This window comes from Ostreococcus tauri (genome assembly GCF_000214015.3).
Source record: "Ostreococcus tauri WGS project CAID00000000 data, contig chromosome 04, whole genome shotgun sequence".
Classification (NCBI taxonomy): domain Eukaryota; kingdom Viridiplantae; phylum Chlorophyta; class Mamiellophyceae; order Mamiellales; family Bathycoccaceae; genus Ostreococcus; species Ostreococcus tauri.
In genome coordinates this window covers 1-26,660 of record NC_014429.2, presented here as the reverse complement: position 1 = coordinate 26,660, position 26,660 = coordinate 1, and the positions used below count along the sequence as shown (strand labels likewise).

Here is a 26,660-nt window from a genome sequence, read left to right as displayed (position 1 = left end):
TTCGTACCCGTTTTTACCCCAAATGTGTCTTGAGTCATCACTCGCGAAACGATTGTATGTCGACCATCACGCCCGACGACGCGCGCCGGGGCGATCGATCGCGCGACGGGGTGGAGGACACGAGGGGGTGTGTCACGAGTCACGACTCGTGCGGCGTACCACCGCGCGCGCGCGCCCGCGCGATGACCATCGACAGCTCGATCGCGCGTCGACGGTGAAAACGACGACGACCGCGACCGCGACCGCGACGGCAGAGGGCGATCGGTCGTCGACGCCACCGCGCGCGCGGGCGCACGCGTCGACGCGCGCGGGGGTGCGTAGGGACGACGCCGTGGCGCGTGTCGCGGACGTGGGTGCGTAATTTTTGAACGATGCGAATGGCGATGCGCGGACGTCTCGGGTCGAGCCTCGCGCGGGACGGTGGCGCCGCGCGGGCGCGGGGGGGACGACGGGCGCGGGCGTGGACGCGGACGCGGACGCGGACGCGGGCGAGCGATGGCGTGGGCGCGGATGTCGAGATGGGCGACGAGGGATCGGCGCGGGACGATGGCTCGCGCGCGCGAAGGACGGGACGCGACGCGAGTGAGGGCGTCGAGGACACGGTGCGGACGGTTGAAGACGACGGGGCGTTCGCGTCCGGGTCCGTGGTGCTCGGACGGGATGGCTCGGTCGTCGCGGAGGCTGCGTTGGCGCTCAACGACGACGCGGCGCGGTATTCGGTTCAAAACGGACGCGAGACGACGACGACGGGATCGTCGACGAGGGGCGCCGTGGGTGGAAATTTTGCCGTCGCCACCGCTTCGGTGGGTGACTTTGACGACGAAGAAGAAACGGAAGAGGTGAACGACGTCCCGGGGATTCGCGCGCCGACGCAAGGATGGTACGGCGGCGGCTTTGACGCCCCGGAGGGCACGGTGCCGCTCCCGCTTTCGTACTATCAAATCTTGGGATTGTCGCCGGCGCGAACGACGCCGAACGCGCTTCCACGAGCGGCTCTCGCCGTGATGGACGCCCCGCTTCCCGAGGGTTACTCCGTGCAACTGCTCGAACAACGACTGAGTCTCATCGACGAAGCCGTGGCGGTGCTCAAGGATGAAGAGGCTCGCCGACAGCACGATGAGGACATTCGCGAAGGTGTGCTCACTCCGGTGGAAGCGCATCGCGCCGCCGCCGCTCTGTGCTTACTTCAGGAGGCGGGCGAGTACGAATCCGTGATGGAGTTTGAGCCCGTCGTCGCGCAGTGCGTGAGCGGACGCAGGCACCGCAAGGATGTCGCGCTCACCGTCGCGCTCGCTCTGTGTGAGTTCGGCCACATGGCGCTCATGGCGAATCCGCCTCGCATCTCCGAGGGTTGCGAACTGCTCGAGATGGGATCGAAGACGCTCTCGAGTGTCGGCCGGTCGTTCGCGCCGGAAGTTCGTCGCAACATCTCGGCTTTATATCACGACGTCGCTCCGGGCTATGTGCTCGAATTGTTGTCGATGCCGCTCGAGGCCGAGTCGGAGCGCGCCCTGGGCGTGCGCGCCCTTCGCACGCTCATTTGGACCAAGGACCCGTCGCAACAGCTCGAACAGCGCGCGGCGTTCATGGAACAGACGAACGAATTACTCACGGCGCAAGAGCACGTCGCACTCTTCGTCGACGCTCCGGATTACATCCCCGTTGACTCTGACGAAGTGTACAAGAGCGCGCTCGCGCACGTCGTCGCGGGTGTCATCGATCGCAAACCCATGCTCATCGTCGACGCGGACGAAATCTTGGAGCAAATTCAGCTCGCCTCGACGCTCCCTGGCGAACTCAGCCGCTTCTCCGACGTCGCCGTCGAGCGCGCGGTGTGTCAAATTTTGCTTGGTCGCATTGAGGAAGCCGAGTACACTCTGGGTTTACACGACGATACCGCTGATCCGAGTCTCGTGCAATACATCGAGGATCGCTCGCCGAATGGAGATCTCGCGGAGGGTATGTGTGCGATGGCGGATCAGTGGCTGATCGACGTCGCGTTCCCGCTCTTCCGCGGGACAGACGCACAACCCACGCCCACCATCGAGGATTGGTTCAACACGCCGAACGTTCAAGGATTTGTGAGCCGATTGGATTCGATGCCCGCGCTCGTTCGAATCCAAGGCGCGATCGAATCGGCGAAGCGAGCCGTGGCTTCCGGCGTCGGTTCGATTGCGACGGCTTTTCTTCCGACTCCGCCGGCGCTGCAGTTTGGTATCTCCGATACCCAACGCAGAGCCGTCGCTGTGGCAAAGATTGGTGTCCTCGCCGGTGTAGCGTTCGTTCTCAACACGAATGAGCCCGGTGCTGGCTCGCGACGAGTACCGCGCGAGCCCGCGCGGCGGTTCGCTCCGTTGCAAGCGGCTCGCGGCGCGCTGTCCAACGTCAAGTTGTTGACGCCGACACGACAAACCACGCCACGCCCGGCGCCCGTGTACACCATGGACAAGGGTACCGCGGAGAAGATAGTGCGCAAGTGGCAGACGGCCAAGGCGCAGGCTTTGGGGCAGACGCACAACATGCGCCAGCTGGAAGGAATCTTAGAGGGGCCGATGTTGCAGCAATGGCAAACGCGCGCCGAGGACGTCAAGGCGCACGGATGGGCGTGGGAGTACCAACTGAATGAACTGAGTATCGACCACGTTCAAGCCGTTGGAACTGAGAAAGTTTTCGTTGAGACGACGCTCACTGAGGTCGCGGTGTTGAAGGATCACGCGAAGAACGAACCAGATGACGTGTACGAGAGCACGTACCGAGCCAAGTACGAGCTTAAAAAGTGTCGTCAAGGCTCGAAGAGCGAGTGGAAGATCGTGGGAGGAATGGTGATTTATTAAGAAGGAGAATCGCGCGACGCCTGTAACACAGATTTCATGAATCAACATCACAACTACAATGAGCTCTCTCCGTTCGCGGAGTCGAAGTCTCTCTTAACTTTTTTCGCAAACTCCCACAAGTACGCTTCGCCGCCGATGTGGGTAACGTCGTTCAAAACGTCGACGTAATCGCGATTGGGCGACAGGTCGATCCGTCCCGCGCCGATGACGGAGACGCCGTAGTTCGCGTCGTCCGCTATTTTCTGCAACTCCTTCGGTCCGACTCCAGTCATGGACGTCAAACCTCTCAAACTGTCGTCTAAAATTTCGTCCTCGCGCTTGGACTGCATGAAGAAGCAAAATTTTTCCGCATCCTTCTTGCTCTCAAACGCGAGAACGTGAAACCTATCGTTCGGTCGCGCGCGCTCGGGTATGCTATCCGGCACCATTTGCATCGCGAACAGGCGCGTCTCCCCGTGCGCCGCGCCGATGGGAGTTATCATGATCATGTGCAGCGCTCGGAGGTTTCGCCACCAATACGGGTTCAGCAACTGCGGGTGCTCGGCGGCATCTTCGTCGTCGATCGCCTCCGATTCGGGTTCGAACTCCTTGCCGAATTCATCCAACACGTGCTCGTACTTTTCGAGAAGCTCCTCTTCGGTGAATTTCCCACTCGCCATGTCCTCCTCCATACTCTTCATCGCCTCCACGAGCTCTGGCGGGTAGTCCTCCGACGCCTCCGTCGGGGCCACGTCCACGATCGTCTCCGACTCCACCGGATGCGCCGTGGACGCGTCTTTTTGTAACACGCTATTCAAATACTCATCCGCTCGCACCCACACGTCGCTCGCGCCCGTCATCGGAGGTTTCTTTTCCCTCGCCTCTCGAGCTCGACGTCTCGCCGCGAGCTCGGCGTCCAATCGAGCCGTCTTCGCCTCAAACTCCTCCGCACCGCTCCCCGGCGCGAGCGCATCTTCCGACCCCTTGACCCGCACGCGTTCCCGCCACGCCTTCGCCTTCGCTCTCGCCTCGACCCGCGCCGCCATCCGCGCCTCGATCGCCCGCCGCTCCCGCACCGCGTCCCGATGCCCACGCGCCGCGCGTTCGCTCGGATACTCTCGCAACATCTCCAACGCCAGCGCCTCGACCTCACGCGCGCGACGCAAGACGCCAACATCCGGGTCGACGCCGTCCGCTGTCGCCGCCGCCGCCCGTCGCCGCCAGCGCTCCGCCGCGCACAGGATCATCGCGCCCACGACCGCGGCCGCGACGCCGCTCGTCCCACCCGACCGCGACGCCGCGGACGGCGTCGTCGTCGTCGCCGTCGTCGTCGTCGTCGTCGGCGCGAGCGTCGACGGCGCGAGCGTCGACGGCGCGCGCGATGTCTCGCCCGTCGCGTCCCGGCGCACGGCGCCCCCGCGCGTCGCTCGCGCCCGTCGTGGGCACGCGCACGGCGCCCGCGCCCGCGTCGCGCGCGACATCACCGCGCGCGCGGCGTCGACGCGCGGGGAGGACGAATCGATGTGTGACGTTGAATGCGTCGTGCACGCATTGCATTTCAATTCAATGTGAATCGAATCACATCGAGTCGTCACACCGCGCGCGTGGACGACGAACGCGGCGCGCGCGAGAGAGAGACCGGCGGCGACATCGATGGTGCGCGACGCCGCGCTCGAGGTCGACGCGATGGCGGTGAAGACGACGGATGCGGCGTCGAGCGCGACGGCGTGGAACGGGCGAGAGGTGCGCGATGAAGATACCGAGGACGCACCGAGCGTTCGCGCGCGCGCGCGGGCGTACGAGGCGCGCGTGCGGGCGACGGGAACGGATGGGGCGGATGGGGCGGTGGAGCGGGCGCGGTCGCTCAGAGCGGGGGATCTGGAGGCGGGAATGCGCGCGGCGTTTGTGCAATTCGCGTCGTTCGGTAGAGGCAGAGCGACGATTTCGGACGAGCGAGGGACGATGGATTCGTCGCGGTTCGCGAAGATGTGTCGAGAGTGTGTGTTTCGCGATGACCCGGAGTCGGAGGAGAAGATGCGGGCGGTGGACGTCGCGTTCGCGAGACGGGCGAGACGGCTCCGGCGGGTGGATTACGAGACGTTTCGACAGCTCGTCACGGAAGATCTCGCGGAGATCGTGGGCGACGGTGCGAGCGCGATGACGGTCGCGAAGAAGTTGTTGGGAGCGACGCCGTCGGTGGGCGCGGCGGTGTCGCCGGGAAAGTGTCGATTTCACGACGACAAGACGGCGTACACGGGCGTGTACGCCGAACGACACGGGATCGAGCGCTCGGCGTCGAGACGTGCGAGCGAAACGTCGCCGCGAGCGGCACAGATCGATGTCGAAAAGTTGCCCACCGATCCCCGAGGACTGTACGCGTCGTACGAGGCGTTCTTACAGTTCTCGCCGCCGCTCGCGTCCGGGCTCACGTGCAACAGATGGTTAAAACTGTGCGAGGACTGCGGTTTACTCACCTCCGGCGGTGGAAACTTCGACTCGACGAGCGCTGGAATCATTTTCAACGCTCTCGCCGGGTCCTCGAAGACGCTGAGCGATTTTAAGGCGTTCAAGCTCGCGCTCGCGCTCTCCGCCGAGCGCGCCGAGCGCGCGTACGAAGATTTCGCGCGAGCCGTCGCCGAGGGCGAACCAATCGTTCGCACCAACGTCAGTGACGTCTCTCCGCGACGGTTTCACGACGACATGTCCACCTTCACCGCGACGCATCGCGAGGTGCATCAGAACAAGACGTTGTCGCCTCGAGCGCTTTCGATTCGCAAGCGCGCCGCCGTCGCCGCCGACGCCGCGTGACGCCCACCTCGACGCCTCGATCTGCACTGATTGGCCAGCCAAGCGTCAATCATATCCGCCTTTTCAGCATCGTTGATGAAGTTCATGATTTTCTCGACACCTTTCCTCGTCATCATGTACGCCGGCGTACCCGCCCAGTTGCAACGCTTGTCAAACTTGTACAAGTACACGTCGGGCTCCTGATCGAACCTGATGGATGGGAGATTTCCCCCCCACGTGCCGGTCGCGCGTGATTTAAATCGTTTCAACAGCTGCCCAGAAGACTCTACGTCGTACCTCATCCAAACCATGTCTGCGTCGTGCGGCAACTCATCGTACAGCTGGTCATAATCCAGCGGAGAAACCGACAGGTGCTCCGATCCATCCGACTCCCACAACACGAAATGAGTAGCATCCGATTCCAACACGCGATTCCACACCGCCATGTGCGTGAGTAAACATCCTGTGTGATGACTCAACTGGTCGTCACACGGTCGCCCGCAGTCCTCAGGGTTATTGAACGCTGCGCCTTGAACGAATGCGATCCTCGGAATTTTTTCTTTCTCTATCCTGGACACGGCGTTTTGAGCCACGTCGTAAGTCTCTGGCCAACGTTTTGGAAACGTAGCCTGTTGGAAGTTGATAACCTGACCCACTTCTTCTTTGCTCATACCCGCATGATGTCTGAGCAAGCCCGTGAGCCACGAGTAACCCGCCGCAATCTTCTGTGCGTCTTGCGATCCCTCCTTCGCGTCGCCCATGATCCACATTGGAGTCGTCATTTTCGGCGCCATGCGCTCCTGCGTCCCCAGTTCTAATGTCTCCGCGCGATCGGGCCCTGTCAACCACTTTGGGAACCCGCCCAAAGCACTGTTTGGAGTCCAACCCTGCGCCGCGCCCGAAGAGGACACGAACGCGCTCGCGCCCAGACACACGACCCCCACGACGCTCAGCGCAGAGACGAGTGCGACTCTACCACCCGTATACGAGTGCGTCGCCTTGCTCGATGGCGTTACGTTGCCCTCGACGTCAGCACCATTTTCGATATCGTCTCTGAGTAAACTCGCGCGCTCGCCGCCCGACATGCCACCGTTGCACACCGATTCCGTGATGCACGTGTGCGCGTGAGGATATCGGTTCGTTTTCGTTCGCTCGATCGCGCGCACGAGCGGTCCCACGCCACGTTCGCGCGAAGAAACGTACGAGGATGGCGTGAGGAGAAAGTTTAGTGTTGGCGAACAGCACAAGTGTCCGCGTTCGTATCCGTGAGACTCGCGAGGCAAAAGCCCCCCTTTCACTTTTTTCCGATGCCTCGTCAGCGAAATAAATATCAGACAAATTCCGTTTGCTACTATCGTATACTGGGTGTATTTTGCGGTATGTGAAACAAACTGATGTGTTAGCTTTCTACGCCCTAGGCGAGCTCGTTCGAGCGACCGAATCATCTTTGAGCAGAAGTTGTTAGACGGTTTATCCACACTTCGACGCCACGAGCGACGCTTGTCCGAGCACCGAGGTACGCTCGAGAGTGAACGCGACGGAAAATTACGAGTAAGCGCGCTCAACCAACGGTCGTCGCCGCCCCGGTCGCCCGCATCGCTCGATCGCGGTGCGAACGCTTCGAGAGAAGACGATTGGAATGCGCTTTCGACAGGACCGTGTGATCGTCGAGCGCTCACCGAGCGTTGATTGGCTATCCGAGGCACGGACGACCGCCGGCGAACGCAATCATTTCTGTTCGACCCGTCGAGTGATCTTCGACGTCATCGAGCGTAGTGAGGACGTCTCGATGGTGTCAACAGACCTCGGACAGAGCCCCTTCTCTCAGGGTGGGGTCCACGCTGAGCTCGAGAGGAAGACGGACTCCGGACTGACCGCACGAACCATCGCTTCTTGTCGCAGAGACTTTTCGAACATTCATACCAATGTTTACCATGAACGCGACGCAACTCTCTTCTACGCGAGTGTGCAACACGCGCGCACTCCGCCGAACCAGTACGAGCTCGGCTCGCCCGCGTGTGAACACGGTCACTCGTGCGATCAACGAGCTCACTGAATCGGACGTTCTCACGAGATATCCGCTCGGTGGAGATATGGATGTCTACAAGGTTGAACTCGATTGCTCTCAATCGAACATTCAGCTCGGTATTTTCCTCCAAAAGGGTCCGGACGATCGCCCCCAGGTGAGAACGATCCGTCCGGGTGGAACCGCCAAGGGCAAGATCGACGTTGGTGACGTTGTGCTCGCCACAACTTACACCGTACTCAAGGGTACTAGCGATAAATCTTACGGCAGTGCTTCTCGAGGCTGGTGCGACACCGCGGAGACAACGGCAGCGCAAGCCGAAGCTGCGATGACGACGAACTCGTCCTCCATCGGCATTGTCTTGGCTAGGAAGTACAAGGCAACCGGTCTCAAGTCTGCCAACGTTGACGAAGACACCGCCACGTGGGCCGCTCGTGTCGCCGCTGAAGCGCGCGCCAAGCGCAAGCAATAAGCACGCACGATGGAAACTTCACTGCGACATGTTTTGAGTCCACGTCAGATGTGAGCCGACGCAACGCGGGACCAGAGAACTTCTTTTAATATCGCAAACCGACCTTCCACACTTGCTACGGCCCCGACCACTTCGATTCGCCTAACTATGATGTGCAGGTGATATAACAACGTTTCACGTGAACGACGAAACGCCACAACCATTTGGTTCACGTGTGGTTCATTCTTCTGCCCTGCCCGAGGCACCACGAGTGGCACTTCCCGACTGCAGACGTCGCGGTGAAGCGCCGTCGGCGCGTGCGCCGAGGACATGATCCCAACCGTGACGCACACGACGCCGAGCAAGTCGAGCAGGCGCGGGCCCTCGTTCTGGAGCGCGCTCACGGCGGACGGAAGAGCTGGCGCGAACTCGCGGTCGGATGAGTATGAGAATGCCAAGACGCGCCCGAGACGCTACGGCGCACTCGCGGCTCGAGGAAGAACCGACTACACGATAGCGACATTACTGATGCTTGTTCTCTATCTCACCCACGCCCTGCTTGCGCGCGAACGCGGTGGTGACTCTTATCAAGGTGGACGCCCGACGGTCGGCGTGACGCGCGCGAGGCGGATAGGACCGACGGACCGAGATGAAGATATGGCGCTTGCGCGCACGGTGCGATCCAAGAATTACAGCGCCACGAACGTCCCGAAGAGCTTTTACGGTCGCGCGGCGCTTTTGAAAGACGAGGCAGGTTTTCCGTCAACGCCGCCGTTGGTGTTGAGCTCTAAGAAGCCAAAGGCGTACCTGATGCGGAACTTTCTGAGCCCGCAGGAGTGCGATCACTTAATGATGCTCGCGAAGAGAGAGCTCGCACCATCGACTGTTGTGGGGGACGGAGGATCTTCGGTCGCGTCAGAAATTCGAACCAGTGCCGGGATGTTTTTGCGCAAATCCCAAGACGACACTGTGCGCGAGATAGAGGAGCGCATAGCGCGGCTGAGTGGTGTGCCGGTAGATAACGGCGAAGGCATGCAGATTCTGCGGTACGATAAAGGACAGAAATACGATCCGCACTTCGATTATTTTCATGACAAGGTGAATCCGGCGCCGAAACGTGGTGGACAGCGAGTGGCGACGGTGCTTATCTACCTTGTCGACACTGAAGAAGGCGGTGAGACAACCTTCCCGAACGGCAGATTGCCTGAAAATTTTGAGGAGGACGAACCGGATAACCCATTCGCGGCGCATATCAAACACACTGACTGCGCGAAGAATGGAATTCCGGTGAAGAGCGTTCGCGGTGATGCGATTTTATTCTTTTCAATGACGAAGGATGGAGAGCTCGACCACGGCTCACTTCACGGAGCATGTCCTGTGATTGCCGGGCAGAAATGGACGGCAGTCAAATGGCTGAGAGTGGCTAAATTTGACGGTGGATTCAAAGACGAACTGCCGATGATCCCCTTGACGCGACGCACTGAGAGAGAGCCTTGCGTGGATGAGTGGGACGACTGCGCTTCATGGGCCAGAGACGGTTGGTGTGAGCGCAATCCCGAGTTCATGAAGTTCGCTGGTGCGCGCGATTCTCACACCCCAGCATGCCCCAAGTCGTGCGGCCTGTGTACCTCGACGTGAACGTATGCTCGCTCGAGGAACGGTGTAACATATTTAGCAGCGCGTTGTGAAGCCTATTAAGGTCCCGTCAGCCGCGTCCACACTTTGCCACTCGCGACAGGACGCCATGCGAAGTCGCCCGTCGACGCTCGCGATCGATTTCGACGCTCTATTGAGTCATTACACCGGTAATGCCCTCGTTGATCGCTTGATCGTCATCGCCGAGAGGACCACGGACGACGTCGTCGCTCTAACGGCGCTGCGACACGCCAAGCGGGTGCTCGAGGAAGCGGTGAATCCGTTCACAATGAAACCGCCCGCGTTCGCGAACGGAGCGCTGTACCAGAGAGCACAGGCGACTGCTAAGCGTAGGAACATTTCTAAGTCCGGTGTCGAGTTCACCGACGCCTGGATCGAGGAGAACGCTCGAAAATCCGACGCTGAATTGAGAAAACTAGAATCTGGGCTCACCGACCTGTTGACAGAGCGCGTCAAAGAGAATTTGAGAATGCAATACGTGGAGCTTGGAGATCATTACTACGATCGAGGCGACTTGAAGAACGCATTGGCTTGTTACATGCGCACGCGGGACTACTGCTCGACGCCCAAGCACATCGTATCGATGTGCCTCAGCGTCATAGCTGTTTCGCTCGAGGCTGAAAATTTTGCTCACGTCAACGTGCACGCGAACAAAGCGTTGACAACTCTCGACCTCATCGACGGTGATGAAGGGGTGATCGTATTACGAGCTAAGTTAGCGTGTTCTAGTGGGATAGCTGCTTTACGAATGGGGCACTTCAAGGAGGCTGCCAATAAATTTACGGAGATACCCATGGAAATCGGTACCTTGTACGCGAGCATGTGTGCAACAAAGGACGTGGCAACTTACGGAACCCTATGCGCTCTTGCGAGCTTTGACAGAAATGGCCTGCGAGAATTAGTTTTGGATAACAAGAAGAGTGCTTTTCGCGCTCATCTGGAGGCGGCGGCGGAAGTCAGAGAGGTGGTGAACGACTTTTACAACTCGAAGTACACATCGTGCTTCGCAACATTGGACTCCATGCGAGACGTGCTCGCGCTTGATATCCACCTCGGTGCGCACGTTGAAACTCTTTACAAGCAGATACGTGAGCGCGCTCTTATTCAATACGTCGAACCGTACATATCAGTGGATTTGACGACGATGGCTATGGCTTTCAACACAACTCCCGAGGCGCTTCAAGAAGAGCTCGTGCGACTGATAGCGACTGAGAAGATTCGAGCGAGGATCGATGCGACGGATAATACCTTACGCGCAACGGGTGAAAATCAGCGGTTGAAAGTTTTCGAACAAGTGATATCGGACGGTGAGAAATTTGAGGAAGAGACAAGGGCGGCAATCCTTCGCGTCTCCTTGCTCCGAAACGATGTCATCACAACGGCGCTTGACGGCGCTCGGGCACGAGAGCGTGCAAGCCGCTCGCAGCCCTCGTAGGACACCCATTAGTAGCATTAGCTATATTTTGTTCGCTTCTTTGTTGTAAAAACATTCTCTCAGGTTCATCATCGCGTCGAGGATCTTGTCTACTTCCAGCCTGATATATTCATATTCGGTCAAGCTTTCGGAGTTGTTCGCAACACTTGGGCACGCGCGCGGACGAGTCCGCGCTCGCGATCGACGAGAAGTGTCCGACGAGAAGTGTCCGACGAGAAGTTCCACTCGATCGTAGACGATCGGGACGCCTTGGACGCCTCTTTAGCTCGCGACGGCCTTTTCGGTGAGACTCCCAGAGCGGAGGCCAGTAATCGTCACCATCGCCATGGAGAACTACGAGAAGGTGGCGAAGATCGGTGAGGGGACGTACGGGGTAGTGTACAAGGCGAAAAGCCTTCGAGATGACGCCATGGTGGCGCTGAAGCGCATAAGGCTCGATCAGGACGACGAGGGGGTGCCGTCGACTGCGATTAGAGAGATCTCGCTCCTCAAAGAGCTGCGTCACGAGAACGTGGTGTCCCTCCTCGAGGTGATTCACGAGGAGACAAAACTGTACCTGGTGTTCGAGTACTTGGATCTGGACCTGAAAAAGCACATGGATTCCTCCCCGCACATCTCGAACGATCGGATGGTGATAAAGGGATATGTCTACCAGATATGCGCGGGCATCGCGTTTTGTCACTCGCACCGAGTGCTCCATCGTGATCTAAAGCCACAGAATTTGTTGATCGATACGACGAATAATGTGTTAAAGTTGGCAGATTTTGGCCTGGCGCGGGCGTTCGGCATCCCCGTACGTGCGTACACTCACGAAGTTGTGACGCTCTGGTATCGTGCGCCAGAAATTCTCCTCGGAGTGCGCACGTACTCAACTCCAGTGGACGTTTGGAGCATAGGATGCATTATGGCGGAGATGGTTAATCACGCGCCCCTGTTTCCGGGCGATTCTGAGATCGATGAATTGTTCAAAATCTTCAAAACTTTGGGTACTCCGGGCGAGACCTTGTGGCCCGAGGCGAAGCAGTTGCCAGATTACCAAGAGGGATTTCCAAAGTGGAAGGCGAAGCCGTGGGAGTCGCTGTGCCCAGCCCTGGACGAAGCTGGCGTAGACCTCTTGAGATCGTTACTGCAGTACTCACCAGAGAAGCGTATAAGCGCCAAATACGCGACGCAACACAGATGGTTTGATGACTACAGGGAACACATCGGTCGCTGAGATTCTCGGCGAATCGGAGACGCTTCCGTCGTCCCGGAAGTAGTAGCGTTTAGACTCTGTACTATATTACACGAGATGATTAGAGATCTATTTTCGAGCAACCGTCACGTCCTTCGCCTTCACGACACTGCGCGTTTTGTTCGGCAGGATTACTTCTCCCGTCTTCTCGTCGTATTCGCACGGCAATGCCGCAGCGGTGCCCTGGAACACGTTAAGGACGGTGAATGCCAAGATGGGGGAGAGATCGATCCCGCCAAGGGGCGGGATGATGCCTCTGAACAGGTTGAGGTACGGGTCGCAAAGCGTCGCCAGGGGGTACGCGAGCTGCCTCGGTGGATTCGGGAACCACGTCAAGATGAGTCGACCGATGATGAGTGTGTTGTAAATGTTCAGCGTGGAGAAGATGCCGCTCGTAATGACGCTCTCCACGGCGCTGTCCCCGGGGATCATTGCCGCGAGAAACTTCCCTCTGAGTCGCGGGTCGCATCGCAAAACCTCGCGCTTGTCCGGACCGATCCCGCGAGATCGACCGCGAACGTGCACGGCATTTCCGTCATCACGCAAGCGCTCGATCGCCGCCGTCGCACCCTCTCGCGCGGCGTCTCCCAGCTCGACGAGCGTCCGTCGTGCGCGAGCGAGGACGTCATCGCTCTCGGCCCAATCGTTCGCGCGCGCGGAGGTCAGGACGCCGCGCTCGAGCGCCCGGGCGAACGGCATGGTGATGAACGCGCGATGTTTCACTCGTTCGCGAGTGAGCGCGCTCGCGTGTGCGGACGTGCGCGGGCCCGGACGAGGACGGGACGAGGACGAGGACGCTGGAGAAATCAAAACGAAACCATCGCACTTTCCGTACTCACGACCTCGAGTCCCCCCTCGTCGAGTGATCACTCTAGTATCGCACGCCAAGACCTCCAGGAGGCCCCCGGGGCTCGCGCCACTCGCCGTCGTCGCTCTCGGCCCCGAGACGTCATGGCTGCTTCTACGAGTGCGGTGCGTGTGCGGTTCGCGCTCTGAGACGATGATGAGAAATTAATCCATCGCGTCCTCGTCCATCGTCACCCGCTCGCGCGCGACACACCCGTCGACGGCCCGAGTGACGATCCGTCTACGAGGTTTCGGGGATAAGCGACGTCACCGGCGGCGGCGGTGGCGACGTGCCGCTCGAGCGCGCCCGCGTCGTCGATGCGACGTCTTCGGTGGAGGAATCATTGAATAATCGACTGACAACACACTTGGTGTTTTCTCAAGCGCAGCTCGCTCAGCGCGCCACCATCGCTCAAGTTCGCGTCGCCGCCAGGTGCGTGCGCGACCCCACGCGCGGGTGGATAGACCGCGTACAGTGGCGAATCCTGCGACAATCGAGAGCGTCGCGAACGCTTTCTCGCGCGCACGCGGTGGAGAAAAATATTCCGTCGAACAATTGACTGACAATTCACCCTCACTCGCGTCACCGGTACAGCAGATCCCAAAAGCGCGTCGTCGTCGCGCGCCGATGCGCTGTCGTCGCCGCGGTGTCTGAACCGGCGGCGGAAGCGGATGGCAAGGCCGACAAGAAGCCGCGCCGCCGATTCCCGCGCAAGAACGTTACCGTTGAAGACTCTGCCGTCGTCGTTGGCGCTGAGTTTTCGGGTAAGGTGAAGCGCATCCAAGACTACGGCTGCTTCGTCGACTTCGGCGCCAAGCAAGACGGTTTGGTGCACATCTCCGAGCTCAAGGATGGTTTCGTCGAGTCTGTTGCCGAAGTTGTCTCCCAAGACCAAGATGTTCAAGTTTGGGTGAAGGAGATCAAGGATGGCAAAATTTCGCTCACCATGAAGAAGCCCAAGTCCGAGGAAGAGCTCGCGGCCATCAAGTCTGAGCAAGAGGCCAAGTTCCTCGCTCGCCAAGAGTACAAGAAGCAACAGGACGCGAAGGTTCAAGCTGTTAAGGGCTTGAAGAAGGGTGAAAAGGTTGAGGGTGAAGTCAAGTCGATCCAACCGTTCGGCGCCTTTGTTGAAGTCGCCGAAGGCTGTGAAGGTTTGCTTCACGTCACTGAACTCTCGGATGACTTCAACGTCAAGGTTGAAGACTTCGTGAAGGTGGGCGACAAGGTGACCGTCACCATCGTCGGCATCGAAGGTGCTAAGGTCAAGCTTTCCATGAAGGAAAAACTCAACGTAAGTACCTCTTCCCGCGCACCCGCATGAGTCGCGCTCGATCGATTGATGATTTTCCACAGCAAAGCGAGAACACGTAGACTGACCTCGTTATTTTCATCTCAGTTGAATGAAATGAATGCTGAAGCCTCCGCCGCTGTCGAGGGTGCTGTCAGCGCCATGGAGTACGCGCTCAAGAAGAAGGGTATTTCCGCGAGCATGTTCCCGTCCACGTCCGAGGTGAGTGCATGAGCAACGTCGCGGCTTGGGTTCCCTCAACCGCCGTTGTAATACGTAGTGCTATATTTTTTGGACCTTTTACTCACTCAAATACCTCGCAGGCTAAGGCTACTCCGGCTCCGGCCACTCCCGCCGCGGCTCCCGCCGCGGCTCCGGCCGCCGCGGCTCCAGTCACCGCGGCCCCGGCCGAGGAAAAGAAACCAGCTGCGGCTGCTGCCGGTGGCATCTCCGCCGCCCTCGTCAAGCAACTCCGCGACTCCACCGGCTGCGGCATGATGGACTGCAAGAAGGCGCTCGCTGAGAATAACGGAGACATCGATGAAGCGACTGCCTGGTTGCGCAAGAAGGGTATGGCGTCGGCCGACAAGAAGCAAAGCCGCATCGCCGCGGAAGGTGCCGTTGTGTCGTACATCCACGCTGGCTCCCGCATTGGTGTTTTGTTAGAGTTGAACTGCGAGACCGATTTCGTCGCTCGTGGTGACAAGTTCAAGACGCTCGCTCAAGATCTCGCGATGCAAGTCGCGGCCTGCCCGGAGGTGGAATACGTCCTTCCGTCGGACGCCGACCAAGAAATGGTCGAGCGCGAGCGCGCCATTGAGATGCAAAAGGAGGACCTCTTGTCCAAGCCGGAACAAATTCGTGAGAAGATCGTCACTGGCCGCATCGAGAAGCTCGTGAACGAGAAGGCTCTCGTCACCAAGGACTTCATCAAGGATACCAGCATTACTGTTGAAGAGCTCGTGAAGGCGGTGACTGCAGAGATTGGCGAGAAGATCTCCATCCGTCGATTCGAGCGTTTCAACCTCGGTGAAGGCATCGAGAAGCGCGTGGATGACTTCGCCGCGGAGGTGGCGGCTCAAACTCAAGCTAAGGCACCGGCTCCACCGAGTGAAGAGAAAAAGGAGAAGGAAGAGGAGAAGAAAGAGGTGTCCACTGTGAAGGTCGACGCGAAGCTCGTCAAGCAACTCCGCGACTCCACCGGCTGCGGCATGATGGACTGCAAGAAGGCGCTTGGTGAGAATAACAACGACATCGATGAAGCGACTGCCTGGTTGCGCAAGAAGGGTATGGCGTCGGCCGACAAGAAGCAAAGCCGCATCGCCGCGGAAGGTGCCGTTGTGTCGTACATCCACGCTGGCTCCCGCATTGGTGTTTTGTTAGAGTTGAACTGCGAGACCGATTTCGTCGCTCGTGGTGACAGGTTCAAGACGCTCGCTCAAGATCTCGCGATGCAAGTCGCGGCCTGCCCGGAGGTGGAATACGTCCTTCCGTCGGACGCCGACCAAGAAATGGTCGAGCGCGAGCGCGCCATTGAGATGCAAAAGGAGGACCTCTTGTCCAAGCCGGAACAAATTCGTGAGAAGATCGTCACTGGCCGCATCGAGAAGCTCGTGAACGAGAAGGCTCTCGTCACCAAGGACTTCATCAAGGATACCAGCATTACTGTTGAAGATCTTGTGAAGGCGGCGACTGCAGAGATTGGCGAGAAGATCTCCATCCGTCGATTCCAGCGTTTCAACCTCGGTGAAGGCATCGAGAAGCGCGTGGATGACTTCGCCGCCGAAGTTGCTGCCGCGACTGGTGCGAATTAATTGATGCAAGTAGGTGACAAATTTTGCGTGCGCACGATAGATACAAGCTATTCTGTTCAATAACATTCTTCAAATTCATCCTAAATAATAAAGTACATCCATCTTCAAGCCAGCGCGTAACGCGAGCGTAAGTACGCATCTGCCTCATCGCGGCTGTGGCCACCGATCTCAACCAAACCTCGCGCGATGATATCGTGATACGCGGGTGAAGGTGGGTTCACCTCGTCTATGATTCCCGTCCGTATATCGAGTAAGTCTGAGGGAGGGAGAGTAAACGTGAGAACTGGTTCAGCTGGCTTGTAGTAGCCGAGACACTGAACGTAGCCATACCAGCTCTTCGGAATGCGGTGATGACCCGACTTCGTCCTCGCCATGTCGAGAACCTCTTCGACGGTCAATCTTGCCTCGACCGCGGCCTCTTCGTTCGGGTTTAAACCCGATTCCTGCGCTAAAACGTCGTTCCACTGGTCAAGAGTGATTCGGTACAGTCGCAGAACGCTGTGTAAGCTCGCATCTTCTTCCTCTCTCGTGACGTCCAGGAAAGCAACACCCCCGTTGGACCACCAAGGGCTTGCCTTTGCAAAGAACATGCGATGTGGGACGACGATCGAGGAAGTAGGACATTGACGAGTCGGCGGCACGGCAAAAGGGACCGTGGAGTCTCGAGCTCCAGGCTGCTCCACACTGGCTCCGGGAGGTCGGCCACCTGCGAGGTAGCATCGAAACCGTTCAGCGCATAGATTAGAACCATATGAACCGTACCAGACGTACTGTGTGCCACTGACTGACATGCTGATGTGACGCCACGAGACTGTAGGAGGCGCGCAGTGACGAATTGAACGGAACGCTTTCTTTGTCAAGGTGAGATCGATGGGTATTACATGTAACGAATATTATCGACACTTGCGTCGTTACGTTCGTCATCGTCGTCGGTGTTTACTCGTCTTCGAGCGCACCAGTGGTCTTGAGCGCAACAAATGCGGCGGAGGCAAAGCCGACAATCCACAGAGCGCCAAGCGCGATGTAGTTTTCATAGTACAAACACGCACCCGTACCGGCGACGGCAATAACTCCACCGACGGCGATTGCACCGCCGAGCTGACTCGCGTCCATCTTAGCGGTCGGGTCTTCGCTGGAGGACATCTTCTTGCCACCCTGCTGCTCGCCTTCCACATACATCGGCGTCTCAACGGCAAAGACGTTGTTACTCTCCAACGACGTGTTCGAACCGCCAAAACCGATAGGGGCGACGAAGTCCGGACCCAAAGAACCATTCTTAGCGTCGACATAAATACCATCCGCGCGCATGTCCACCGGGAACACCTCCATCGGGCGGCACGTGTCCTTCGGCGTAAGCCTTGCGAGCACTGGGTTATCTGGATACCACTCCTTGATCTCCCCCGTCTTGAGATCGAACTTGGTCTTTGTCGTCGGACACTCAATGCACGCGTCTTGCGTCAATCGAGCGCGTTCGAATCCCTCAGAGTACGCCCCTTCGGCGGGCGAGCGAGACTCGATTGCGAACACAGTGTCGCGATACCAGAACAACAAAATGCTCTTTCCGAGCATTCGCACAAGCTTGCGCTCGCCTCGCGGGAGTTCATCCATGTCACATGCCTTGGCCATCGCGCTAGAATCCGCTGCGGCCATGGCGACGACGGTCGCTCGCGCTGCTCGCGTCGTCATATTCGACCCTCGCTCGACGCTCGCCCGTACAGCGTCGTGCTCTCGTTTCGCGAACGCCATCGCGGACGCGTTCGCGAGTGGACGGACCTCGCGCGCCCTCATACGCTTCGTGCGTTGAGCGCACGACGCGTGAGGGTGCGCGATCGCTCGCAGAGTCGTCGGCGTCGTCGCCATGGTCGTACTTCGGTGAATGCCCGACCGGGGCTACTATCTAGTGACGTCGACTAAATCCATCGCAGAAGGGTCCGTGTTGTACGGTTTACAAAGTCTCAGCACTCTGCTCGGAGACGGTTGAGCCCCATCATACGAACGTCCAGTCAGCAAATTCGTCGTCGCGTATATCCGTAGGGGGTACAGAGGGCGACGCGCGTTCAGCGTGACGCGGTGATATCGACTTGTATCTATCGTCGGCAGGACGAATCGCGAGCGCAGGCGCGGTGGCGTTTACTCGGGCGAGTGCCTCGATGTCGACGAGGAGAGAGGCGACGTCGTCTCCGTCGCGACAGTAAAATCCCAGAGCGAGCGTTGGATCGAGATCTCCACCACACACGTGCAATGGAGTCGGACAATAATAGCTCTCAAAGTCCATCGTAACCATCGACGAAGCGACTTGCACCGTGTGCGGATCCAGGTAAAAGAAGACGTCGTCAGAGTGACCGACCAAGTACAGAGACGAGTTTGGACGTCCGCCGACGATACCTACCGATTGTTTGAACGCCATCATCGATCTCAACTGACTAAGATATCTCGCATTGATGGTCCTTCCCACCCCCAACACGACCGGCACGAAAAGTAATAGCGCCTTGCCGACGTCCGCGCTCTTTGCTCGTACTTCGGCTTCATCAACTGTCGGCACGCCACCGTCTTCTCCCTCTCTTCCGCTCACCACGTGCACGGTGAGTTCGCTCCCGAGATCATGCTCAGCGACCAATGCCTCAAAAGCGCGGCACATGACGCTCGGCTCGAACCATCGTCCCGGTGGCGCGCCCCACTCTGTCGTTTTCTCGCACACCCTGTGAATGGAAAACGGCGCGCCAACTTCATCCGCGAACAGACGTAAGATGTCCTCTTGCGCGTCGGAGCCCGCCCTCGTGCGTTCGCTCTGTGGTATTTTCAATTTGTTTACGACCCCACTTAGGAAAGAAACCGCTGGTGACTTGGAGCCGTCGTCTGCTGTCTCGTTCTCGTGCACGGCTACCAACTGCACTTCGCGCCGCCAATGCCGACCTCTACTGTGGATACTCAGCGCGTTCGCCAACATCATCTGAGCGCTTCTGAGTGTACACCCCCAGCCCGCATCTGTGCACCACTTCGTGCGCCCAAGCGCCTCGAATCCGCGTCGATAAGTCATCCAGCACCGCGAACGCCAGTCTCGCTCCCACTCTCGGCGCCCAACCTCGTTCGAGCGTTCGCCGCTCGAGGTCTCTCGATCCCAGTGCGTGACCCCGAACATGACCAACGAAGCGTCTGGTGGTAAATCATCCAGCGTCTTTCTCGTCACCAATCGACCGAGCGCTCGCACGCGAGGGTGATGCGCCACGGCTGCTCTCGACACGCGCGCGAACCTTCGTACCTTCTCTCCAAATGGCTCGATCACGTCCCCGTCATCGCCGCGTTCGATCTCATCGTCCTTTCTCCGAGTCTCATTTGCATCGCTCGTCGTCGTCGCCTCCAGTGCCGATGACGCGCGCGTCTCCGCGACGTCGTCGAAGGTGACCATCGCGAAACCAAACAGTTACTCCTCGTGTCTCCCGCGTCCTTCGTCTCGTCGCTCGAGTCTCCGTTCGGTCGCTCGATTAGACGTCGACGCTCGGAACGGCGTCTATTTCACCTCGCCACTCGGATTCGACGACGTCGAGCGCGCTTCGCTTCACGCCCGCGATGTCGCGCTGTGAAGATCTCATCACGTCGTCGCCACCGACAAAAACGGGCCCAACGGAGACGTGCGCGCGCGCCCGCACTTTTCGGCCTCGCGCGTCGGCGCGAGCGGTGGAGGTCCGGACGACATGACGATCGATCGTTGGAGCGTGACGCGTTGCGTCGCCCTCGCCGCGTCGTCCGCGCTCGGTCTGGACGCGTACGCCGACGCAATCTTCGGCGAACAGTGCGCGTTCGCCTTGCCCACGGTGGAGCCCGACGCACGGGGCGAGCGCGCGTCGTCGTCCAAGCGCTCGGACGAGAAGAGAGAGCGAGAGCGTAAAGAGGCTAAAAAGGAGCTCGAGCGAACGTCGCTCGGACGTCTCGTCGTTCGTTTCAAGGATGTGCGCGGGAGAGCGCTCGCGGGTGACCTGGACCTCGTCGCATTTTACTTTGGCGTCTCGGCGCTCGGTGCGCTGGGGGCGTTCGTGGAGCGCATCGTCAGAGCGCGGTCGGAGATTTCGGACGCGCTCACGCCCACGCTCGCGGCCTTTGGGATCGGGATAGCGATGCGAGCGCTCTGGCGCGCGCACACGGACGCGCGGGTGACGCCGAGTTCGGAGAAGACGGTGGCGATGCTCTTCGCGTTCGTCGCTTGGTGCGCGTCGACGCTCTTCGTTCTGCTTGCACCCGTGGGAGTGAGGGATTTCAAACTCGCGAGCGTCGCGAACGCGGTGAATGAGGTGCTTGTGGATAACCTGCGCGGGAGGCCGCAAGCGTCGCTCGAAGTCGTCGGCGTGACGTTCGGGTTGCTCGGCGCGGCTGTCGCCGGTTTATCGCTCGCGGCGACGGTTCGCGTGACGAAAAGCTATCTGATCTTTACGACCATTCCCGAATGGGCGGCCTCGTACGCGGGATCGTCCGCAGTTTCACACTGGAGAAGATTTGTCGTGCACACTGCTCTCGCGCTGCCCGTCTTAGCCGTCGTCGCAGGCTCTCCGGCGATGGTTTCGGAGCCGCTCGGACTTTTGGACACGACCACTCGAGATATTCAGTGCGTGATGTTCGTCATCGCCGGGACTTTCATGATGGCGAGCGTTAATCCTTTGACACAGGCGCACTTAGATTCCGGATTGATTGCGTGGTACGAGGTGAAAGAAGGAAATGACGACGGCGTCCTGAGCGAGCGCGCCGTCGCGGTGGTTACACGTAAACTTGACGTTACCAACCATCTGGTGTGCAAAGTCGCGCTCCAAGTGGCGGCTCCTGCGTTGTTTATTTTCTCATGCGGTCTCGGCGGTTTGACCGCGACGACGTTTACGTCAGAGATGTTCGTCATCTTGGGCTGGTTCTCGGCGGCGTGGAGTGTCGTCGTGGGTATCTTCACCGTGGTCGCGTCTCAGCCAGAGGTCGTGTTCGCAACGCGCTGACAACGCGTAGCTATGTATTATTAGGTCTACACGTAGCACTAGCAAGTCGTGACGACGGACAACGTACATTATAATTATAATTCTTCCCCGGTCGCGCCCCCGTCTCTGTCCTCGCTCGGCGGCTCGACTCGGGCGTCTGCTTCGCTAAAGACCATCTATAGACTATCGTTGTCGTCATCGTCCTGTTCGATTCTTCGCCATGCGAGCTCCTCTGGGCGATCCCACGTACTCTCCTTTGTCTCTTCGTTGTAGAAATACTTCACCCCCGTGTCCTCGCTATCGTGCGAGCTCCACTTCGTTCGAGGCTCGTACGTGGACTCACCCGTATTCGGATCGACCCAGAATTCCTTCCCCTCGTCATCGCTATACGTCGTCAAACCGTCTGGATCGTCCCACCGTGACTCACCGGTCACGTCGTTATAAAAGAAGACTTGCTTCGCGGATTGGACGGTGGTCGATAAGGTCGATGTGAAGACAACGAAGACGAAGAGAGCAATACCGTGAGCGCGCATGGTTGGACACCGAGAAGTAAGGGTCGCCGAAAAGTGAGATCATTGCGGACACGCTCGCGAGTGGAACGGGACATCGAAGATGGGTTTCACGTACATCTGAGGGTGGTGGATCTATCGTTTCGTTCGGATCTTTCCGCCGGTGACGACACCCTTTACGGTATTTCTCGGCGCGGCGCCATCGAGGATGGCTTCGCCGTGAAGTTTTCGCCGCTCCTTCGCGCGATCTCGATACTTCTCCATTTGCATCGCGCGAGTAGGTGCGGCTTCGACCGTAGCGACGACTAGACGATTTGTATTCTCATTCATCGACGCCGACGGAGCCGATGAACCGCCAACCACGATGTGCTCTTGCGTTTTCTCGTTCCATGAGTACCACACGTTTGTCGCGGCGTCATAAAAGAGACCCGTAACGGCGTCGTACAAAGCACCGGTCGTCCGGTGTCGGTAGTAGCCGGTGGCTTTGTCGAAGACGTAATCACTCTCACAGGCGCTCGACTTCGTCATTGACGACACGGCGGTGGCTTGCAAAATCGCAACCTGTGCAGCCGCGCTAGCCGCGGCTTGTCGATTCGATCGTGCAGAGTTGGAGAACTCTATCGATAACCCTCCATGAGACCAGTCGCCCCGGAGCGCCGCTCCGTTGAGCGCATCCTTTACAAGCGTTGCGTTCGAAACCGTTCCGCAATCGACGAAAGCGAAGCCCTTTCGTCGACGCGTTGACTTATCCACGGGCACCTGAATTGAACGAACGCACCGTATATCTATGACGGAGCCCACCTTGTTCGCTATTTCTTCCTCCGTCGCATCAGACGGGACGTTATTGAAAAATAAAATCTGTGTCTGGTGAGTGGACGCCGACGGCGGTGGCGATGGAGCGCGGCGCTCTCTGTGCTGCGCTTGCTCGTCTGGAGGCCACTCCGTCCGACGTCTTGGTGGTGAGACTTGGCGCTCTCGACTATATCTATCGCGCCGCTGCTCGTAGTCTTCGTCCCCACGGCGCATCCACCTCGGCGGCGATCTTCGCCCATCATCCCGACCGCCTCTTTCCCACGTACCGCGTTGATCTTCGCGATACCGTTTTGACATGACCGCTCGCCCTCGGCTTAATCGTCGTCCTGTGAACGATTCCTCGCGCGCATCAAAGTCACCGTCGACGTCGAACGAGTGGTCTTCTCGTCGTCGTCATCGTCTCGCGCGCACCTGTGACGGGCGCGTTCTCATGATCGCGTCACGGACTGAGGAGTCTGTAGGACTTTTTTTTTACACATTTTCTACAGATGCGCTCGCGACCGCACATGGACGCGCGCGAGGGATCGTTCGCGCGCATCCGACCGGACGCATGGATAGCGACGGCGTACGTCACCCGGGACGACGCCCGTGAACTCGCGCGCGAGCTCTTGGGGCCACGCGCCGTCGTGAGTGACGAAGACACGAGCGACGCGTTCGTTCGTTCGGCTGACGGCGACGTGTGCGCGACGGCGAGGGGGACGCGTTTCACCAGGTTGCGCGGTCGTAGGTGTGTGAGCTTTGGTGGCGTGGTCAACGCGCGCGTGACGCTCTCTCGCGACGACTTCCCTCCACTCGTACGAAAGCTGATGCAACGAGTTTCGACGAGCGCGGGCACGTTGGTGGCGACGAACGACGCGCCCGATGAATCGATGGAGAAGATGAAGGCCACGACGTCATTTATGGCGAATCACGCATTGGTGAACATATACGACGAAACTGAAGGTATCATGCCCCATGAAGATGGTCCGTTGTATCGCGACGTGGTGTGCATAGTTTCGATAGGAGCGAGCCGAGTGATTCAATTCACTCCGAAGCAAACGGGTGAGGGCACCACGTCGTTGATGGCATTCGATGTTTTCCTTCCACATCGGTCGCTCTTCGTTTTCACCGGCGAAGCCTATTGCAGTTATTTACACGCAATAAAAAGCGGGGACCGATTCGACGAGAAATCTGCAAGTAGCATTAATGTGGAGAACTTTCCTCCAGGTTGCGACGTCGTCGAGCGTCAGGGATACAGGATTTCGCTGACATTTCGTCAAGTGCTGAACGCAAGACGAGCGCCGGCGTTTCTTACGAAGCCTCGCACTTGATTGAATTGCCGCTCTGTCTCGTTCTCGGCGCTGCGCGACTTCACTTTGGGGCGCGCAAATGCTCACTGCCGCGACGGATTCGTCGATAGCAAACGATGGACAGAACTCTGCGTCGTTCGGAACCGCGACGGATGCGATATCCAAGCTCAGAATCGCTCCTTCTGAACAGAGCGAAGCGTCAGAGATGCCTGTGCCTGTGCCTCGGCGCACCATTCTGTGTCCCGTTAACGACGATGACATCTCCGCAGCTGCGGTAAAGTGGGCGGTGAAAAACATCTACCGCGACCGTCGGGACACGATTCATCTACTGAAGATCCTGCCTCCGGCGCATTGGAGTTTCACGTACGCTTACGCGCCTCGACCGACGCGCGAGCGTCTCGATAAAACAGAAATGAAACAGTTTGTCCGAGACGAGGCAAAACGTGCAATTCAGGCGCGATTTGGACGAGACTTAGCGATGCGCAAGGTCCCGTACGTCATCGATTTGACCACTGGACAATCCTCGAACGTCGCGATCGGAGAGTTAATCTGCGCGATATCGGAAGCGGTGCAGGCTAGCGTGATTTGTATGGCGACGCATAATCGGGGCGCGATGCGCAGGTTTTTTGTCGGCTCGGTGGCGAATTACTGTCTGCGCAACTCTAAAGTACCCGTGGTGATGATCCGTCCTGAAGAAGGCACGGTGTTGAATCGGAGTCATCACCGCGTACTGATTCAAAAGAGCGGTGGATGGACTATCGCGCCATGAACACGTTGGAGATCGACGAGTGAGCCTCCGCGGCTGACGGCGGTGTCGACGCAGCGCTCGTGAGCATCGTTGTCGCCTTTCGATTTTTGACCTTGAAACCAGACTGGAAATGGACACCAGAGGGCTCCGATTGGAGAGGCGTTGTAATACGACCATGAGGAGGTACGAATGGCCGTGGAACAGCTCGTGATCCCACATCGTGACCCCGTGGAGCTGTTGCCGAGATCGAATCGCATCATCGCCCTGCAACAAGCGCTCGTCGATACGTACTCACTGTCTCACAGTAAATCCTAAATCTGAATGTGTATAGCGCGCGTGAAACTCGCTTGGATGTATCGACAGATGAATTACAATGTTTTTCTGTTCGCATGGAGACCGTTATTATCAGCTCATTCATCTCTTCATCAGCCTTATTTAGCGTTTCGGCCTGGTAAAGCCTTGGCTTTTCTTGGTTCACACGTCTCGAGGTACTCGAGCGCATGCTTCGAGTCTTCATCGAATTTTCTCAAACGCTTCAGTCGCTCTTTGTCCGTTGAGCGGTTTAAGTTGTACCAAAACTGTCCAACCGGAACGCCGTCTCTTTCCCCATCATCTTCATGGTCCCATCGCGCGAGTGTGGCCACATCGTTCTTTCTCGGCAACTTGCCATCCAAGTGGTCGCGGACGTGCGCGCTGAAAATCTTCAACTTGCGCGCGTCGTGCGCTGTGTTCATATATGCATAGCCATCTTCGCGCAATACACACGTCTCGAGATACTGGAGCGCATTGTTGGAGTCTTCATCGAATTTTCTCAAACGCTTCAGTCGCTCTTGGCCCAATGAGCGGTTTAAGTTGTACCACCAATCTCCCACCGGAACGCCGTCTCTTTCCCCATCATCGTCATGGTCCCATCGCGCGAGTGTGGCCACATCGTTCTTTCTCGGCAACTTGCCATCCAAGTGGTCGCGGACGTGCGCGCTGAAAATCTTCAACTTGCGCGCGGCGTCAACGATCAACTCAAACTTCCAATCGAGCCAGCGGCGAACACAATCTTCAAAAAGCGCGGAACATGCTGCGCACAAACCGTCGCCTTGACGAAATGTCTGATTTTTATCAATTGTACCGATTTGCTTCTTTTTGATGCGAGAGTATCGGTTGAAAATCGGTTGAAACACGTCAATGACCAATGCGCCGACGAAAAACATATTTACAGTGCGACAGGCGTCGGCGCGGTTGCACAGAACGCACTTCCGCTTCCCCTTCCCCGTGTTCGTCGCCTCCTCCGCCGGGTTCTCGTCCGCACCACCTGTCGGCTCGGCGCCACTCGTGCCCTGGCCCCCCCGCGCGACGCCATTGTCGCGTTTTTCAGCGCTTTCCGTGTCTCCTGTGCCGTCGAACGCACCGCCGGCACTCGTCGAGTCCACCGCGCGCGCGCCGATCTCCGCGCGCCGTTTCGCTTGCTCCTCGCCCTGTTGCGCATCGTCACGCCCACGCTTCGGTGCGAACAACGCGCGAATGGCTTCAATCATCCTCCGTGATTGTATTACAATAGTTTCGGAAGTAGGAAACTATCAGTCGGTAGTCGTCAGCCGCACGCGCGCGTCGCTGAATGCCCTCTCCACGTCCCAGACGCGCGACGTCGCGCGTGGTGCCCAGATTTGTGACCGGAATCGATTTGCCTCGCTCACTCCGTCATCTGTGCGCGTCTTGTCGTTCGCGGAACGGACTATATTTCTGTTCTCGCTCACATCATTTTTTGAGGAGGTGTGTCATTGTGTCTGTCTCTTTTCGTGGTGGTGTTGCTCTGGTGTCGGGTCCTCCTGTATGTTCTAGACCCTAATTCTAGGGGAATTGGGTTCGAAGTTTAGGGTTTAGGGTTTAGGGTTTAGGGTTTAGGGTTTAGGGTTTAGGGTTTAGGGTTTAGGGTTTAGGGTTTAGGGTTTAGGGTTTAGGGTTTAGGGTTTAGGGTTTAGGGTTTAGGGTTTAGGGTTTAGGGGT

At 58.4% G+C, this 26,660-nt stretch overlaps 18 protein-coding genes across 18 annotated transcripts; 10 read left to right on the top strand and 8 right to left on the bottom strand.

Moving 5' to 3' along the window:
- Nucleotides 1-377: 377 nt before the first annotated feature.
- OT_ostta04g00170 (Domain of unknown function DUF4101) lies at nt 378-2,834 on the top strand (the record flags this gene model as incomplete). The annotated part of the gene is made up of 1 exon (XM_003078489.2): nt 378-2,834. One exon carries the CDS (start codon nt 378-380, stop codon nt 2,832-2,834), a length of 2,457 nt encoding a protein of 818 aa, XP_003078537.2.
- A 53-nt stretch (nt 2,835-2,887) lies between these two features.
- On the bottom strand, nt 2,888-4,294 carry OT_ostta04g00160 (unnamed product; the record flags this gene model as incomplete). The annotated part of the gene is made up of 1 exon (XM_003078488.2): nt 2,888-4,294. One exon carries the CDS (start codon nt 4,292-4,294, stop codon nt 2,888-2,890), a length of 1,407 nt encoding a protein of 468 aa, XP_003078536.2.
- A 172-nt stretch (nt 4,295-4,466) lies between these two features.
- Nucleotides 4,467-5,621, top strand: OT_ostta04g00150 (P25-alpha; the record flags this gene model as incomplete). Its single annotated transcript, XM_022984395.1, has 1 exon — nt 4,467-5,621. One exon carries the CDS (start codon nt 4,467-4,469, stop codon nt 5,619-5,621), a length of 1,155 nt encoding a protein of 384 aa, XP_022838672.1.
- A 1,904-nt stretch (nt 5,622-7,525) lies between these two features.
- On the top strand, nt 7,526-8,098 carry OT_ostta04g00130 (PDZ domain; the record flags this gene model as incomplete). The annotated part of the gene is made up of 1 exon (XM_022984394.1): nt 7,526-8,098. One exon carries the CDS (start codon nt 7,526-7,528, stop codon nt 8,096-8,098), a length of 573 nt encoding a protein of 190 aa, XP_022838671.1.
- A 309-nt stretch (nt 8,099-8,407) lies between these two features.
- Nucleotides 8,408-9,715, top strand: OT_ostta04g00125 (Metridin-like ShK toxin; the record flags this gene model as incomplete). The annotated part of the gene is made up of 1 exon (XM_003078484.2): nt 8,408-9,715. One exon carries the CDS (start codon nt 8,408-8,410, stop codon nt 9,713-9,715), a length of 1,308 nt encoding a protein of 435 aa, XP_003078532.2.
- Nucleotides 9,716-9,821: 106 nt separating this feature from the next.
- On the top strand, nt 9,822-11,168 carry OT_ostta04g00120 (Metridin-like ShK toxin; the record flags this gene model as incomplete). The annotated part of the gene is made up of 1 exon (XM_003078483.1): nt 9,822-11,168. One exon carries the CDS (start codon nt 9,822-9,824, stop codon nt 11,166-11,168), a length of 1,347 nt encoding a protein of 448 aa, XP_003078531.1.
- A 325-nt stretch (nt 11,169-11,493) lies between these two features.
- Nucleotides 11,494-12,384, top strand: OT_ostta04g00110 (Serine/threonine-protein kinase, active site; the record flags this gene model as incomplete). Its single annotated transcript, XM_003078482.1, has 1 exon — nt 11,494-12,384. One exon carries the CDS (start codon nt 11,494-11,496, stop codon nt 12,382-12,384), a length of 891 nt encoding a protein of 296 aa, XP_003078530.1.
- Nucleotides 12,385-12,471: 87 nt separating this feature from the next.
- On the bottom strand, nt 12,472-13,101 carry OT_ostta04g00100 (Uncharacterised protein family Ycf19; the record flags this gene model as incomplete). The annotated part of the gene is made up of 1 exon (XM_003078481.1): nt 12,472-13,101. One exon carries the CDS (start codon nt 13,099-13,101, stop codon nt 12,472-12,474), a length of 630 nt encoding a protein of 209 aa, XP_003078529.1.
- A 252-nt stretch (nt 13,102-13,353) lies between these two features.
- OT_ostta04g00090 (Translation elongation factor EFTs/EF1B,dimerisation) lies at nt 13,354-16,351 on the top strand (the record flags this gene model as incomplete). The annotated part of the gene is made up of 5 exons (XM_022984392.1): nt 13,354-13,374; nt 13,638-13,681; nt 13,847-14,540; nt 14,646-14,759; nt 14,861-16,351. 5 exons carry the CDS (start codon nt 13,354-13,356, stop codon nt 16,349-16,351), a joined length of 2,364 nt encoding a protein of 787 aa, XP_022838670.1.
- A 104-nt stretch (nt 16,352-16,455) lies between these two features.
- Nucleotides 16,456-17,142, bottom strand: OT_ostta04g00080 (unnamed product; the record flags this gene model as incomplete). Its single annotated transcript, XM_022984391.1, has 1 exon — nt 16,456-17,142. The coding sequence occupies one exon, from the start codon at nt 17,140-17,142 to the stop codon at nt 16,456-16,458; it is 687 nt and encodes a 228-aa protein (XP_022838669.1).
- A 145-nt stretch (nt 17,143-17,287) lies between these two features.
- On the bottom strand, nt 17,288-18,211 carry OT_ostta04g00070 (Rieske [2Fe-2S] iron-sulphur domain; the record flags this gene model as incomplete). The annotated part of the gene is made up of 1 exon (XM_003078478.2): nt 17,288-18,211. One exon carries the CDS (start codon nt 18,209-18,211, stop codon nt 17,288-17,290), a length of 924 nt encoding a protein of 307 aa, XP_003078526.2.
- Nucleotides 18,212-18,338: 127 nt separating this feature from the next.
- On the bottom strand, nt 18,339-19,757 carry OT_ostta04g00060 (Peptidase C54; the record flags this gene model as incomplete). The annotated part of the gene is made up of 1 exon (XM_022984390.1): nt 18,339-19,757. The coding sequence occupies one exon, from the start codon at nt 19,755-19,757 to the stop codon at nt 18,339-18,341; it is 1,419 nt and encodes a 472-aa protein (XP_022838668.1).
- A 286-nt stretch (nt 19,758-20,043) lies between these two features.
- OT_ostta04g00050 (unnamed product) lies at nt 20,044-21,324 on the top strand (the record flags this gene model as incomplete). The annotated part of the gene is made up of 1 exon (XM_022984389.1): nt 20,044-21,324. The coding sequence occupies one exon, from the start codon at nt 20,044-20,046 to the stop codon at nt 21,322-21,324; it is 1,281 nt and encodes a 426-aa protein (XP_022838667.1).
- A 155-nt stretch (nt 21,325-21,479) lies between these two features.
- Nucleotides 21,480-21,836, bottom strand: OT_ostta04g00040 (Pre-mRNA-processing protein PRP40; the record flags this gene model as incomplete). Its single annotated transcript, XM_003078475.1, has 1 exon — nt 21,480-21,836. The coding sequence occupies one exon, from the start codon at nt 21,834-21,836 to the stop codon at nt 21,480-21,482; it is 357 nt and encodes a 118-aa protein (XP_003078523.1).
- A 111-nt stretch (nt 21,837-21,947) lies between these two features.
- Nucleotides 21,948-22,838, bottom strand: OT_ostta04g00030 (Nucleotide-binding, alpha-beta plait; the record flags this gene model as incomplete). Its single annotated transcript, XM_003078474.2, has 1 exon — nt 21,948-22,838. One exon carries the CDS (start codon nt 22,836-22,838, stop codon nt 21,948-21,950), a length of 891 nt encoding a protein of 296 aa, XP_003078522.2.
- Nucleotides 22,839-23,113: 275 nt separating this feature from the next.
- OT_ostta04g00020 (Alpha-ketoglutarate-dependent dioxygenase AlkB-like) lies at nt 23,114-23,935 on the top strand (the record flags this gene model as incomplete). The annotated part of the gene is made up of 1 exon (XM_003078472.2): nt 23,114-23,935. One exon carries the CDS (start codon nt 23,114-23,116, stop codon nt 23,933-23,935), a length of 822 nt encoding a protein of 273 aa, XP_003078520.2.
- A 58-nt stretch (nt 23,936-23,993) lies between these two features.
- Nucleotides 23,994-24,683, top strand: OT_ostta04g00015 (Universal stress protein A; the record flags this gene model as incomplete). Its single annotated transcript, XM_003078471.2, has 1 exon — nt 23,994-24,683. One exon carries the CDS (start codon nt 23,994-23,996, stop codon nt 24,681-24,683), a length of 690 nt encoding a protein of 229 aa, XP_003078519.2.
- Nucleotides 24,684-25,093: 410 nt separating this feature from the next.
- OT_ostta04g00010 (unnamed product) lies at nt 25,094-26,191 on the bottom strand (the record flags this gene model as incomplete). Its single annotated transcript, XM_003078470.1, has 1 exon — nt 25,094-26,191. The coding sequence occupies one exon, from the start codon at nt 26,189-26,191 to the stop codon at nt 25,094-25,096; it is 1,098 nt and encodes a 365-aa protein (XP_003078518.1).
- Nucleotides 26,192-26,660: the final 469 nt, after the last annotated feature.